This window comes from Gobius niger (assembly GCF_951799975.1).
Source record: "Gobius niger genome assembly, chromosome: 11".
NCBI classification, from domain to species: Eukaryota; Metazoa; Chordata; class Actinopteri; order Gobiiformes; family Gobiidae; genus Gobius; species Gobius niger.
In genome coordinates this window covers 24201196-24214771 of record NC_136862.1, presented here as the reverse complement: position 1 = coordinate 24214771, position 13576 = coordinate 24201196, and the positions used below count along the sequence as shown (strand labels likewise).

Here is a 13576-nt window from a genome sequence, read left to right as displayed (position 1 = left end):
TGTAACCAGCCACCTAAGAAACTGCTGATTGCTTAAGTCACTTAGACAGGCCCGATTGAATTAGAGCTTGTTTCTCTGATGTGCAGTTTAAAGTAATAACATTATGCTTTTGTTTTGCATCCCCGGACCGCTCTGGGGTTCTTTGTGTTAAATATAGGTTAGCGTCAGACTGTGGAGGGGAAAAAAAGACAGCAATCAGTTGTGCCATTTCAGCCGCAGGTGCATTGAGAGCTCATGACAGTGCCACAGGGCAGTCACATGAGTTTAATATCTCACATATTTCTCAGTTCATATAAGGCGATAAGCAGCACATGGAGCGGTGGATAAAGCAATACAGGTCCCAAGCTTGTCTTTATAATTATAGCCGTGTCATAGCTTTTATAATTATATGTACACAAAGGATATCTATATAAAGAAGGCCTTTGTAAATAGATGCATGAAGAATAGTGTCACGCAAGTAGGCCTGTCACGATAACACATTTGAAGTTCGATATATTGAGGCAGGAAAGTATCGCGATAAACGCTAATATTGACACTAACGATACGAGACACTGTCAACTCTCAGGCATAAAAATGACAGAAAAACTTTGTTCTAAAAGTACATAATCATATCCTGAAATACCACACAAGCTGCAATAAACATGCAATATAATGTAACTCAATTTGCTTCAGTTAGAAATCAAAGTTTTACAAAGAAAACATATTTATTGAACGACAAGTCAATATAGTAATTATCGTGACAGCCCTACACGCAAGGTTAACTGTGTTCTGATCTGAGGTTGCAGCAGTTGGTCAGGTCTATGTTCAGCAACACTATGTGCCTAAAGAATGAGATCAGCCGACAACCTGAATGACCAGGTTGTCATTCAGATAAGATAAAAATCCATCAGTGGATTTCTTCTTCCCTGATGGCACAGACATATACCAAGTAGACAATGCCTGGATTCACTGGGCCTTCTGAAAGAGTGGTTCAGGCAGCATGAGACATTATTTTCACATATGGATTGGCCCAATCAAAACAAAAGTAAGTAAGCAAGTAAGTCATTGTACAATTGTGCAACAAAATAGTGTTCAGGTGTTAGTCCTGAGCTGCTGCGACTGAGCCCTGCCACCACTGTGGGTCAACCTGACCAGCATGTTTCTGTAGGTCGGGGAAATTGTAGCACCAGGAGGAAGCCTGGGTGGCTGCCTTCAGTTTCCTTTGATCTTCTGAAACGGTGCACCGCCTCCTGGGTTTGTCCCTGTTTCAGAGCGTGGTGTCCTGCACTGGTCATCTCCTCCACCCCGTCCTTCCACTTCCTCCTGCGCAGCTCCCTCCGCACCACAACAGTCTTTCTCCATCTTCTCGTTTATCCCTTTTTTGTTTCCTGTAGCTCCTCTTGTGATGCCTCCACTGAGCTGCAGGTGTGGGTGTCTCTTGGTGCCTCTTCAGTGTTTCAGAAGAAGAAATGTGTTGGTCTCAAATGTCTTTAGCTGATAAGCTAGCTGTTTGTTTTTACTTTTCAAAAGCTGCTTTCTTCAGGACCATTATGGACCCTATGCCGTAAAAAAAATCTGCCGAACCGCACAGAAGACACACAAGCATCCAGTAAAACAATATGGAGCACAGAAACCACACATTATTTTGTGGCAACATCTTTTTTTTTTAGTCAGGGCGTGTATTTTACCTGAACTTCCAAAGACGTTTAGTCAAATATCCAAAGGTTTTGATCAAATTGGCTTAATTTGCCAAATTATTCGTTAAATGATTGTTTTTGGCCACATATTAGCGAGTCTCTCTCTACCAAGAAGGGAGGCACGGTCCTTGCTGAGCTATGACCTCGAACATGGCAGAGGTAATTCATAACTTGTATTTCTGAATTAGAGCTTTACTGGCAATTATTGTTAAAGTAATGACTTGTTCCTAATTTGAACATCTGAAGAGTACAGCTCGCTGAACCGAGCCCAGAGCGGCATAAGTAGGACATTGCTCCCCATATTTCCACAATCTGTGCACCATTTCTTTTATAGCGCATAAACATGGGCCTTTACCACGTCCACAGCAGCAACGAGGCCTTATGAAAAGTCAACAGTGCCTCTACTAAACGCCCTTTGGGACCATAAAACGGTGTTATCTGATCTTTGAAATATCATCTCTCTGGTTCTCTCACCCCCTCTCTTCCTTTCTCTGAAGCAGCATTTTAGACCAAAGGGCATTCAATAATACTGTAGCCCCTCTTCTATTACAATGTCAAGATAACTCACTACAGGGCCTAATATGTTTTCTTGTATCCCTGTGGCCTGGAGGTGCCCGGGCAATGGAAGAAAATGATAATGAAAGACTCGGTTTGAAGAAAGAAATAGAAGCTTTTGAGTCGCTGTTGTTGGTTACAGAGCGGACACTTTGAACACCGCGACGCCTAGAGCTGCTCTATTTGGTTTAGTTTAGTCGGTGTTTTTATACTTTATGTCATTCAATGTTGATGTTTTCGCTTGTGTTTTTATGTAATGCACTTCGGTCTGCCAAGTGTCGTTGTAAAAGGGCTCTAGATATAAACTTTGATTGATCTACACTTTATGCGGTGTGATTAGCCTGGCAAGAATGTACCAGAACAAACCAAACAGGTCTAAAGAGCAATACCAGGGCAGTGAATATAACCAAAAGGTTTTATGGCCGGCAGTGGCTGTACATTTGGGGAGGATAAAAACCTACAGTACTTTCAATCTTTATCCACCTCAACACATATTAAGCTTATAAACCGCCTGGTAGTCCCTGTTTGCCCGTGTGACAACAGATCAGACAGGAAATCAGCAGCGTAAACCGCCGTCTGTGGAGGGAGAGGAGCAGCTGAATCACACTGATACCAGCCAGGTTCACACAGGAGCTGGCACAGTTTGGCGCCGCACTCTAATATGGCCAAAGAGGAGGACGACTGATGACTAAATACTCACATTTCTAATAATCACAGTGACTATGACCTGAACATAGGTTTGATTCCTGGCACGGTAAAAGACGAACGTGAATATTTGAAAGAATGTAACCCCTAATGTAAGTGCAGGAATATATTTAAATGATGTGGATGTTCTGAGTGGGCGGTGAAGACAGTAAGGTGAACATCACCATGTTAAAAAAGATAAACCTACTTCAATAGAAACAGGTACACTGATTTTTCTCAGATATTATCTGGCTGATAATTAGTAGACAGGGGAAACAACTGAGTCGTACACAATGACATTTGACAAGGAAAACTTAGATGTCCTGTTCAGGACATCTAAATATATATAAACACAATAAGAAATATTTCTGGCCAAGTCTAAATACACATTGGGAAAGTCCTATAAGAGACATGCAGGTGCAGTCCCACATGTAGAAGCTGTATTCACTCATAACAATCACACCTTGAGGGAAAATTACACAGCTCCAGTCTGTCTCAAGTGGCTCGTGTGTGTTTTGGTTTCGCACAGCTCACTGGACATTGACCATTCACTCGTCATTATAGAAGAAAATACTAAATACAGACTCAAAGTCTTTATATAGTATGTAACAATATAAGGAACTACGAGGTGATTGTCCAGTAAATTTTAAATAGTCACCCCCGATAGACTACTTTGAATGATACGGAGCTGGGTTATCGCTCAAATCTTCATGCTTGATCATTTTTCTGCCGTTAACAGGTCGATGCTTTGGACAAAGCGTTCTCACGCATGTGCAGTAACACGAGGTTAATCGCTATAGGTGCAGACGGGGCAGAAAAATGTTGCCACTTATTGACAATTAAAACATAATTATCACAGCTTTCATCAGTCAGAGGCGATAACACATGCACTACATTAATCATCGGATTTACATGGACTTGAATTGCCATAAGCTCCACCACAGTATTTGCATGCAAGAAGGCAGATTGGTCTTGTATCAGGGCAGGAGAGAGATGCGTGAATCACAAATAATGAAACAGATACTGTCAATACTTATTTTCATTATTATTAAAGGTGCATTTATTTACCATCAGTGTTTTGGCGTGCTCTCCATCCTTCACCACAGACACGACCAGGTTATAGAGGGAAGAAAACAAAATCAAACAGAATGCTCTTAGTGGATTTGAACAGAACCAAAGCCCAGGCCTTCTTGAATATACAAATAAATACATAAATAAATAAATAAATAAATATTCTTTACTGCATTATTTTTCATTAAAAATCTAAATTTCTAAGAAGGCAATGTTTCATAAATAAGAATAAATAATTCAAAACCTGTATTTCAAGAAAAGCGACCTCATGTGCATTTCTGCCACCGCCTCCTCCTCTTACTGATAAAACAACTACTGCTACTATGACTACTATCATGACTAGTACTACAGCTTCCCACGTGTATATAAATACACCTTAAAACAACCCATACAACCTGTCTATCAAATCAGCATTACCAGTGACTTTGTAATAAAAGAGGTTCTTATTTAACACTCATCAAAGACAATAAACCTCATTTGCTGTGCTTAATGAAACAGGCAGTGTGATGGCGATTGAGACAGGCAGCTCTCAGAGCTTTGTGTTTGCTGTAAACTATGGTTGGAGAATTGCAGTTTGAATGGAGAGCACTCATTATTCTGTATATATGTATTTATAAAGCCTGCCAACCCAGACCTCCACAAACATATTCTGAAAAGCCTGTATAACTGCAGTCGATGGGAAATTGCAAATTTGAATAACTGTCGTTGCCAAATAGCGAAAGCTGTTTGTTTTTTTAGGCCAACCGTTCCAAAAGTGGGCGTCGCAAGAGGATTTGAAGTTCATATTTTTCCACAATCACAACATAGTAAATTATGCATTTTTGATTGAAAATTGAATATTTCAGTTAGATTAAACCATATAACAAAATAAAGTAAACATTAACAAAAACAGTAATATTTACACTTTCGAGCACTAATTGCAATTTAAACCTTCCCGCGACATGTTATCCTATTTTTTTACTTGTTTATGGTAGTTTATAAATGATATATCCCACGTTCCCTATTCCTCAAACCAATGTCAGTGTGAGATTTTCTGAGGTAATAATGGCCACAATCGATTTCCCTAACACATAAATATGACTCTCCGTTACTGTCCCACAAACGTCACTATCAACCAACGAGGAATGAACGAGCCGCCTCCAAAAGCATGTCACAATATTTGAACAAGCCCGGTTTCTCGCAGCAGGGATTGGAAAGTACTAGATGACCGTATTCAGGAAAGACACTCATATAACTGATATAAAGTGATATATGTTGTACATAAATGAACGCAATGTACACAAGACATTTCTCTTCACTTCTTCTTGTGTTTTCAGAAACAGTACAGTGCAAGTCAAATGTATGTTCCAGAAACCCCCCCCCCAAAAAAAAACTGTTTATCAAGTAAATGGAAAGGATAATGAATTACAGCCCGCCTCTGCTTCCAGTGTAACTGAGACCACTTCAGAGAAAAAGGTTTAGAAATCTGGGCTCCTATCACAGTTGATTTTTATTTTTGAAAGGCTAATGTGATTTTGCTGCAAAGGACAACGCAGCAGATGTTTCCCTGTTATGCAAGTTTGAAAATCGAATCTCATAAAATGCAAATACACATGGGCCTTTGGAACAAAACGTACGCCGCTATTAGAGGCTAACCATCCCTACTAGACGCACATGTACCGCGTTGCTGTTACGCAACGCAGAAACAGGGACATGAATATGCAGAGGTCGTTAAAACCAACCGTAAATGTGGCCGCGATTTGGCAAGGCAGAGAAAACAACGCGCAAATGTTTTTCACTCTTTCAGCTTAGCGCGAGTGCTTAGATGCGGGCAAATTGACGTTTACTGTTTATGACAAAGAGAAGCATCGGTTTGTGTAAATAAATGTACAGCAATGCCTTCTCCAGTCAAAAAACAACAACAAAACAACATACACACACTAGATAAACACTTTTACAATATTAGCATCTACAATTCTGCTTCTCTGCATATCATATTTGTATTCTGCCATACATTTGAAGTGAGGCGCGGCCTGTCACGATAACAAATTTGAAGTTCGATATATTGAGGCAGGAAAGTATCGCGATAAACGATATTATTGACTCTAACGATACTGTCAACTCCCAGGCTTAAAACTGACAGTAAACCTTTGTTTTAAAAGTGCATCATCATATCCTAAAATACCACACAAACTGCAATAAACCTGAAATATAATGTAGCTCAAGTTTTACAAAGAAAAAAAAGGGAGGAAATGCTGATAAATGTACAGACGATAAATATCGAGCCCAAAAATACATCGTTTATCTGTTATTTATTGAACGATAAGTTGATACAGTAATTATCGTGAGATCAGTATCGTAAGGGAGGCCATAATTTATCAAATAATAATAAACCAGGGAAAAAACACAATTCGATGAGGAAATCTGCTCCAAATTGTGGCCTAGTTGAGTAATAAATTACTATTGATTTGCTTATAGCTGACAGAACAAGGGCTGCGCTGTATATTATATGACGTAATGTAATATCTATACCTCAAAAAGCCACAATCCCTGATGTGACTGTTCACACACATTGTTTATGTATTTATCCAAAATGAGTCAACTTAAAAGTTGCAAGTTACAAGTTGATTACAATTTTTGTTTAAGGTGAGACACTGCAGGTGAATAGGGGAAAAAAAGTACTTAGAGATATAATTTTGAACCTTTTGCTGTACGTTATTGATATACATTAAAAAAATCATTTTTCTGTCATTTTATATTTACATATTAACATTTTATGCATAAAAACGTATATTTAAATCTATATTTTCAGCGACAAAATCTAAATAATGAATAGATCCAGGTTTAAATGTATGGTTTGCTTTTATTGATGTACTGTATTGGATTTTGGCCAAATGCTTTTTTTTCCCACTGTAGTTACAAAGATGTTTTCAGAGGGGATTTTGGATCTTGTTTAGTTTTTTAATAAGATATTTATCAGTGATAATATGATAATCAAATTTTGTCTAGTTTTTGTGGCCAAAGCTCAATAAATCAGGCAGAAATTAGATTAAATTAGATTTTTTTTAAATCCCTGAGTAAAATAAACAAATAGTCATACTATACTGTAAAGTTTGGAGTCTGTAGAAACTGCTTAAGTGGATAATTTACAGGCTCTGAGGTTTGGTAATGTCTGCGTGTGCACATACATTTCTCCTGTTTTATCTCGGCTGCAGTACATGTAGGTACATGTCAATAATTGTGAGGATCACAATGCCGTTGTGGCGTAATGTTGTAGTGACTTCCTGGAGTTTTGTCATTTTTATACTCTGACAATAAAACTAAGGTGTTATGGGAGAAAAATTGCTAAAAAGCTCAATATTGGCCACGGTGTGAAAAATAAATGTTTTCACCTGCCGTCTTAAATTTAAGTACTATGCTGAAATAGTCGAACTGTGCAGTAATATGCTTGCGATTACCATTACAATTTCCTCACAGCACACACACTCAATAATCGAGGTTTTGCAGTTTCTCGTTGTCAGTGCTTGTGTTTCTGTGACATGTGCAGCATTTGCTGTAAATCCATGCATTTACCTTCCACAGCTCTCTTGAAGAACACTTTGCAGCTCCCGCAGGTGACCACTCCGTAGTGACATCCCGAGGCCTCGTCGGAGCACACCAAGCAGATCTTGTGGGTCGTGCCACTCGGTTTGGACTGGCTCTGCCCTGATGTGCTGCCCCCATCTCCTGTCCGGGACGTGGAGCTGCGCAACAACCAGAGAAGAACACATAAGAATTAGTTAAAAACAGAAACATTAACTGGCATGGCTCATATATAAAGACATTTCTCATCATTGTCTTGACAGCCCAATAAAACGACGAATGCTGTACATTCACATGTTCTTCCAGTTGCTATGGGCCTGAGATATCAATATATCAAGATATTAATATCATTATGGAAGTATGGATACAGATAGTACATCACTACATATGTTATGTGAAGAATTATATTTGTATATAAATACTTTTCCCCGGAATAACAATATATCTTTCTCTCTTAAAATAGTGTGAACAATGGTTAGGAACATTTTAAAAGCAACATTGAATGCATATACGTTATTGAGACAGTGGTGAAACCATGGGAATAGGGAGGTATCTAAGTGCACTAATAACTGGTCAAGTTATATAAAGAGATAACTGCAGGGTGTGCACAGGACCTGCGAACATTTGCACAACATCTCCATCAGAAGAAGAATCAGAAGAAGAAGAATCAGAATCAGAAGAAGAAGAAGAAGAATCAGAATCAGAATCAGAAGAATCAGAAGAAGAATCAGAAGAAGAAGAATCAGAAGAATCAGAAGAATCAGAATCAGAACTAGAAGAGTATTTATATAGCGCCTCTTAGCTTCGAATCCTGTTGTGGTATCACTGGTAATATTGGCAGGAATTATCCGCATGAAGCATAATCCGTTACAGAGTGCAAAGTCCTCACTCTCCGCCCATGTGAGCTACGGTCAAATGACTGTTTCATAAAAGTGTCTGTAAGTGGTGACAGCGTTCAAAATGATGTGCTCGACGTCAGTCAGATGAAAGCACTTTCAGATAAAGCAATAATGTGGCAGGTTTGTGAGGAAAGCCACATTACCACCAGAGCCACTGCTGTTGACAGAAACGGTTTAGGCATTGAATCAAGTACTGGTTTAGAACTGAATAAATAATAACGGGTGCAGCTGAGGAGGTAGTGTCCTCTCCAGAGAACAAAGTGCATCTTGTCTCCATCATACAGTATAAACCGTGCAGGTATTGTTATTTAGACCTTTGCAGATATGTAAGCAAAGCAATTCTTAGACTTGTTCAGCACAGCAAGATCATAATTCAGTCTTCTCTCAAGTGTTAATACCCCTGGACATGGAAGCAATTACACGGAGAAAAATTAGACACCATCGTTCTTCTTTGTGGACGATCCTTTGGGAGGTGGATGCATGCAGTGAAAGAGGACATTCAGTCAGATGAGGTGAGGGAAGAGGACGTAGAGAATAGGGCTACGGAGGAGGATGATTCACTCTGCTTACCTGTTATTTCAAACCTGGCTTGAGCCCTATTTTGCTACTTGGAAGATTTCATTTCAAAATAATCAGCTCATTCTCGTCTGCTCACTAGGTACGAGAGCGTTTCTTTCACAGTCACGAAACCGGCCTGTTGTTTCATGTAAATATTGTTTTAATCTCTCCCGGCAAGATTTGAGGACCGTGCGGTGAAGCGCAGAACCACCTTGGATACATTACTGTTTTGTTGCTTGGAGAGAGGATCACTTTTGGGGGATTTTGTACTGCCAAAACTAAAGTGCAGCCGAGGAACATATGAAAACCATTTCCAGCGAGATCAGTAGCCAGATATACGATCGCGCAGCCATGGACATTTATATAGCTCCCATAAATCCTCATCATGTTCAGCTAATTTGCTCAGTAATCCAAAATCCTTCCTATAAACCAGGAAAGTGTAAGTAAGGATGCAACAAATACCAAAGACTGCAACTGGATTGGGATCTTCAATGCTGTTACTAAGCTCTAAATCCATGCGCAAGCTTCCACTCGTGTTGCAACGCTTGTGGTAAAGCCTTGTTTAAACCTCTCGAGACATCAGCGCGCAGTTCGTACACATACGCATGTCAAAGTCGCCTTAATCCGCCGTGTAATTGGTTTCAGAGTAAGCAACCTGTACTGAGTCGGACAGCCTCGTCAGGAGCGGTAACATCAATTTGTCCAAACCGGGGAAGTGTGTCAAGAGTTCAAAAGGGATTGTCGGGGATGAGGGTGTAACAGGCAGACAGCGTCGCGTCGTCAATGGTTGAGAAATGAATCACTGACAGTAATGGCTTAAATCCCTTTTCTTTCTCCTGTTTGTTTTGGCAACACACGGCTGGAATGTATAGGAGCCTTATGTAAGAGGGATCTCTTGCTGAGCTTGATAATGGCTATGCAGCATGCTCCATATATTATGTAGCTTGTGTCGGACTGACATAATCCTTTTTTACTATAATCATGCATATAGAACAAAAGTAGAGGTCGACCGATATGGGTTTTTCTAAGACCGATGCCGATAATTTTGGATTTTTATTGGCCGGCCGATGTGCACAGCCGATATGTTTGGATGATTTTTTCCAAATGTCTGGTCTGTAATCCAGTAAAAACATAAACACTTGGGGCCAGATCTTGTGGTGGCGCACGGAGGGGCGCAGGCTCTTGGCGAATTATTGTCCGAGTGGCGGAGCTGTATGCGCCATTCGCCTACGCCACCTGTGAGGGGGCGTCACAAGAGGAGGTGACCGCACTGATGAGAAACACCGCTGACATTCATTTCCTCGTTTACATTGCGCTGCCTTGCGTTCTTTCTTAAGCCTTCGGGTCTCACGCGTCAAACTAAAAACAGTTATCGTGAGCTTAACAATGTTAATGTCTCTCTCTATAGAGAGAGAGAGAAAGATTACACGGACCGGCCCGCGCTTGGCGTCACCGCGAGGAAAAACAAAATGCACATGTTGGACTAGGATTCATTTTAAAGTCCTGACTTCGCTCTTTCCAATGCAAAATGGGAAGTCTCTAGCTCTTTCGGTCCCAGAGATATCGGCTTTTTCAGGTTTTATCGGTGTCAGATTGGCCGATAGCCGATATCGGTAAAATTCCCGAATATCGACCTCTAAACAAAAGCACTCACAGCAATCTCGTAATACACACTCTTGAACTTTGGGGAAACAGTTTGTTAAATGGAAATGGAAAGGGAAAAAACAATATTTGTTGTTAGAAAAGTTTTAACAGTTGTCATGAAACTAAGTAAAAGCCTTATTTATTTGTTGCTAATATAAAAAATGTAAAAAAAAAATCCAAAAATGTTGATAGTAAAAATCGCTTTGTTATCAGATATTACCAATACCAATATTTTTTCGGCTCCGAATCCAATTTCAAATATGACCCAGGCCACTCCGACTATATGTGCTCCTTAACCTGAAACGTATTTGAACTTCTGCAGTGCATCTTCAGACTGACTGGCCAGGTCGCATTCTTCCGTCATCACATTCCATTGATACACTAGAAAGGTTCAAATAGATGGAAGCAGGAGTGACAACACATTGTTGTGTCATTTAAAATTGTGAATGAATATGAATAATGAATATGAATTGTTTGTCGCTGCTACTGTTCCGGCAAAACGCCAGAGCCAAAAAAAAAGATGCTGAAGCCACAAATGTCTTAGTCTAAACATGGCCATAGCTTTGGACATATGATCAGAGGAAACGAGGAAACACTAATCATACCGTATATCAAGAGGACCTGCATGTTAAGATTCACGGTCACTTGAAAGACGACGCAGGCTTATGTAAACTGGACTGTCTGGGAAAGAGGCCAACCCAGGCATTCATCCATAGCTTTGGGCCAAGTTGTCCAGCGTCTCTATATGATACACGCAAGCTCGGACAGATGAAGGATCCCAAATATGAACTATGCAACTTATAATGTATATATCATTTCCATCTGTAAAAACGGGAATCTTTAACAACTTTTTGCATCAGCCACACTTCTACGCCCCAATCCATATTCCAATTAAACACTGTGACAGAATTCTGATGCAACACAGCCAATGCCTTGTCCACTGGGCCTTCGAGCCTGGCTGCGATGTTTCCTGTCAGTACCCAGTTCCTGTCTAGCCCCCAGCGAACCAGGGCTATGGCCACTTAAGACTTGACCAAGATTTGAACTCCCTGAACTAACAAACACGTTCAAAATGTAGCATATGCCTTCTCCTGGCAATTAAAAGGGGATTATTTGAGGGCTGATGAACATGTCCCATGATTTTGGTGCAAGTGGACATTGTGGGTGAACATCTTTGCAACAACAGTAGACGTTTTGATTAATTAAACTTGACAAACTCACATATATGTTCAAAGTCATTGCACTTTGCCTTAGGTCGTGTATTCACAGTGCTAAGTAAAATGAGAGTATAATTTTCTTTCTCAGTTGTAAGCTTTGCATTGTCCTCTGGGTCATTTGTCTGATCCTAAGCTGCCCAGGTACCCGTCTCCAGGTATCGAGCCAGACTTCACGGTCACCTGACTGGAGGATTAACCTATCGTGCATTGTTTTAGGGAAACTGGAGCCGGAGGAGACCTACGCAGACACACACAGAAAGGCCCCATCTGGTGCGGAATCAAACCCGGGACCTTCTTACTCTGAGGCAAATGACAGGTCATAACCCAAATTCTTCTCCTGTTTTTCCAGTTTATAGGGTCCACTATCTTGCAAGCTGCTCTCCATTTTGGCCGATCAAGGCGTCCTCTGTGGTGACATTGGCGACTCCCATATCATCCTTGCTGGCATCCACCCATCGCTTTTAGGGCCGGCCTCTGGGCCGTTGTCCAGAGGGGTCTAATCTCATGTCTGTCTTGATTCATCGGCACTTCTCATCACATGTCCAAACCACTTTACGTACTTCTTCATTGGTGACATGGTCTAATCTTGTCAAGCCTAAGATTTACCGTAGTATCAATATTTCTATGCCGTTCAGAACCGCTTCATGTTTCTTAGACTCCATAGATTGCTACAGAGTCATGACCCCAATAAAAATTATACCTTCACTTATAATATTTTGCTGTTTCGCCTGCATATAATATCATTAAATAGTTTTTTCTCACAGACTTCTGTTGATTCTAGTTTTTCTAGCTATTTTCTAGCTATTTATATATAAACGGAATTGCAGAAAACAGTTGTCAAATTTGTCTCAGCGCTATCTAGAAGACTGAACCTACTAAATTGGATAAAAAAATAAAATAAAAAAATATATATTAATTTGTTACATGATGTAATGAAGCATGTTCAATTGGAAAAAAATCAAATTTGAACTAGAAGGGAAGGTAGATTTTTTTTTTAAAGACAAAAGCCTGACAAAAACACCATATAAACGACCAACCAGCATGTAGATCCAATCATTTATATCACAAACTTTCATGACTTCGAGTTACCAAAGAAGCTCTCGCCTTTGGTCTCGGACACAGCCCCTGGCGGACACCTGATCGTATGTCCCAATGCAGATGGAGCGCCGACTGGCAGTTGTGCAGTATTAATAGCGCCGGGCGGTCTGCCTTGATCCCATGTTGTGAGTGATCATCTTCTTGGCTGCCTCACTGCTCATCAACTTAAAGCTGCCAAAGAGGGAAGCAACTGAAGATGTTGTGAACACGAATCACTGGGCAACACTCGACCTGTTAATGCTCTCCTGGGGTCATGCAGCCGCCACAATAAAACAGTCAACCTACGCATCAAGTCACAAAGTAAAAATATCAGCATTTATTTGTCCAAACAGAAGTAAGAGTAGCATGTCAATGTCCTGTTTAAGGAAGTAATTTAACAGCGCGTTTGAGTTCACAGAGAAAGTAAAATGGTTGGTATGTGCCTTTCACTGACATGTGGCTGTCAAGCTTCACTTGTTGCCACACCTTATTAACTGCACACATAATGTTAATACTTATTTTTCTTTAAATCAGAGACATCTCAGGTAGGGCTGTGCAATATATTGTAATCTCAAGATTGGCATTTTAATAGTTGCAATTAGTAAAAACAGGTAATATAATGCGCTCAGAAACA

The 13576-nt window shown here is 40.2% G+C and overlaps 1 protein-coding gene across 2 annotated transcripts in view; it reads right to left on the bottom strand.

Annotated features, from left to right (window-relative positions):
* The window catches only part of LOC306970110 (glucocorticoid receptor-like), a 71221-nt gene that overhangs the window by 16328 nt on the left and 41317 nt on the right, over positions 1–13576 (bottom strand). The window contains exons 3-4 of one of the 2 annotated variants that reach the window (XM_079565959.1): positions 7539–7708; positions 3984–4010 (exon numbers count right to left, since the gene is read on the bottom strand). In XM_079565959.1, the coding sequence (XP_079422085.1) occupies positions 3984–4010; positions 7539–7708 (197 nt within the window). The remainder of the gene's footprint in view (positions 1–3983; positions 4011–7538; positions 7709–13576) is intronic. The other variant, XM_079565960.1, reaches the window with a different exon arrangement.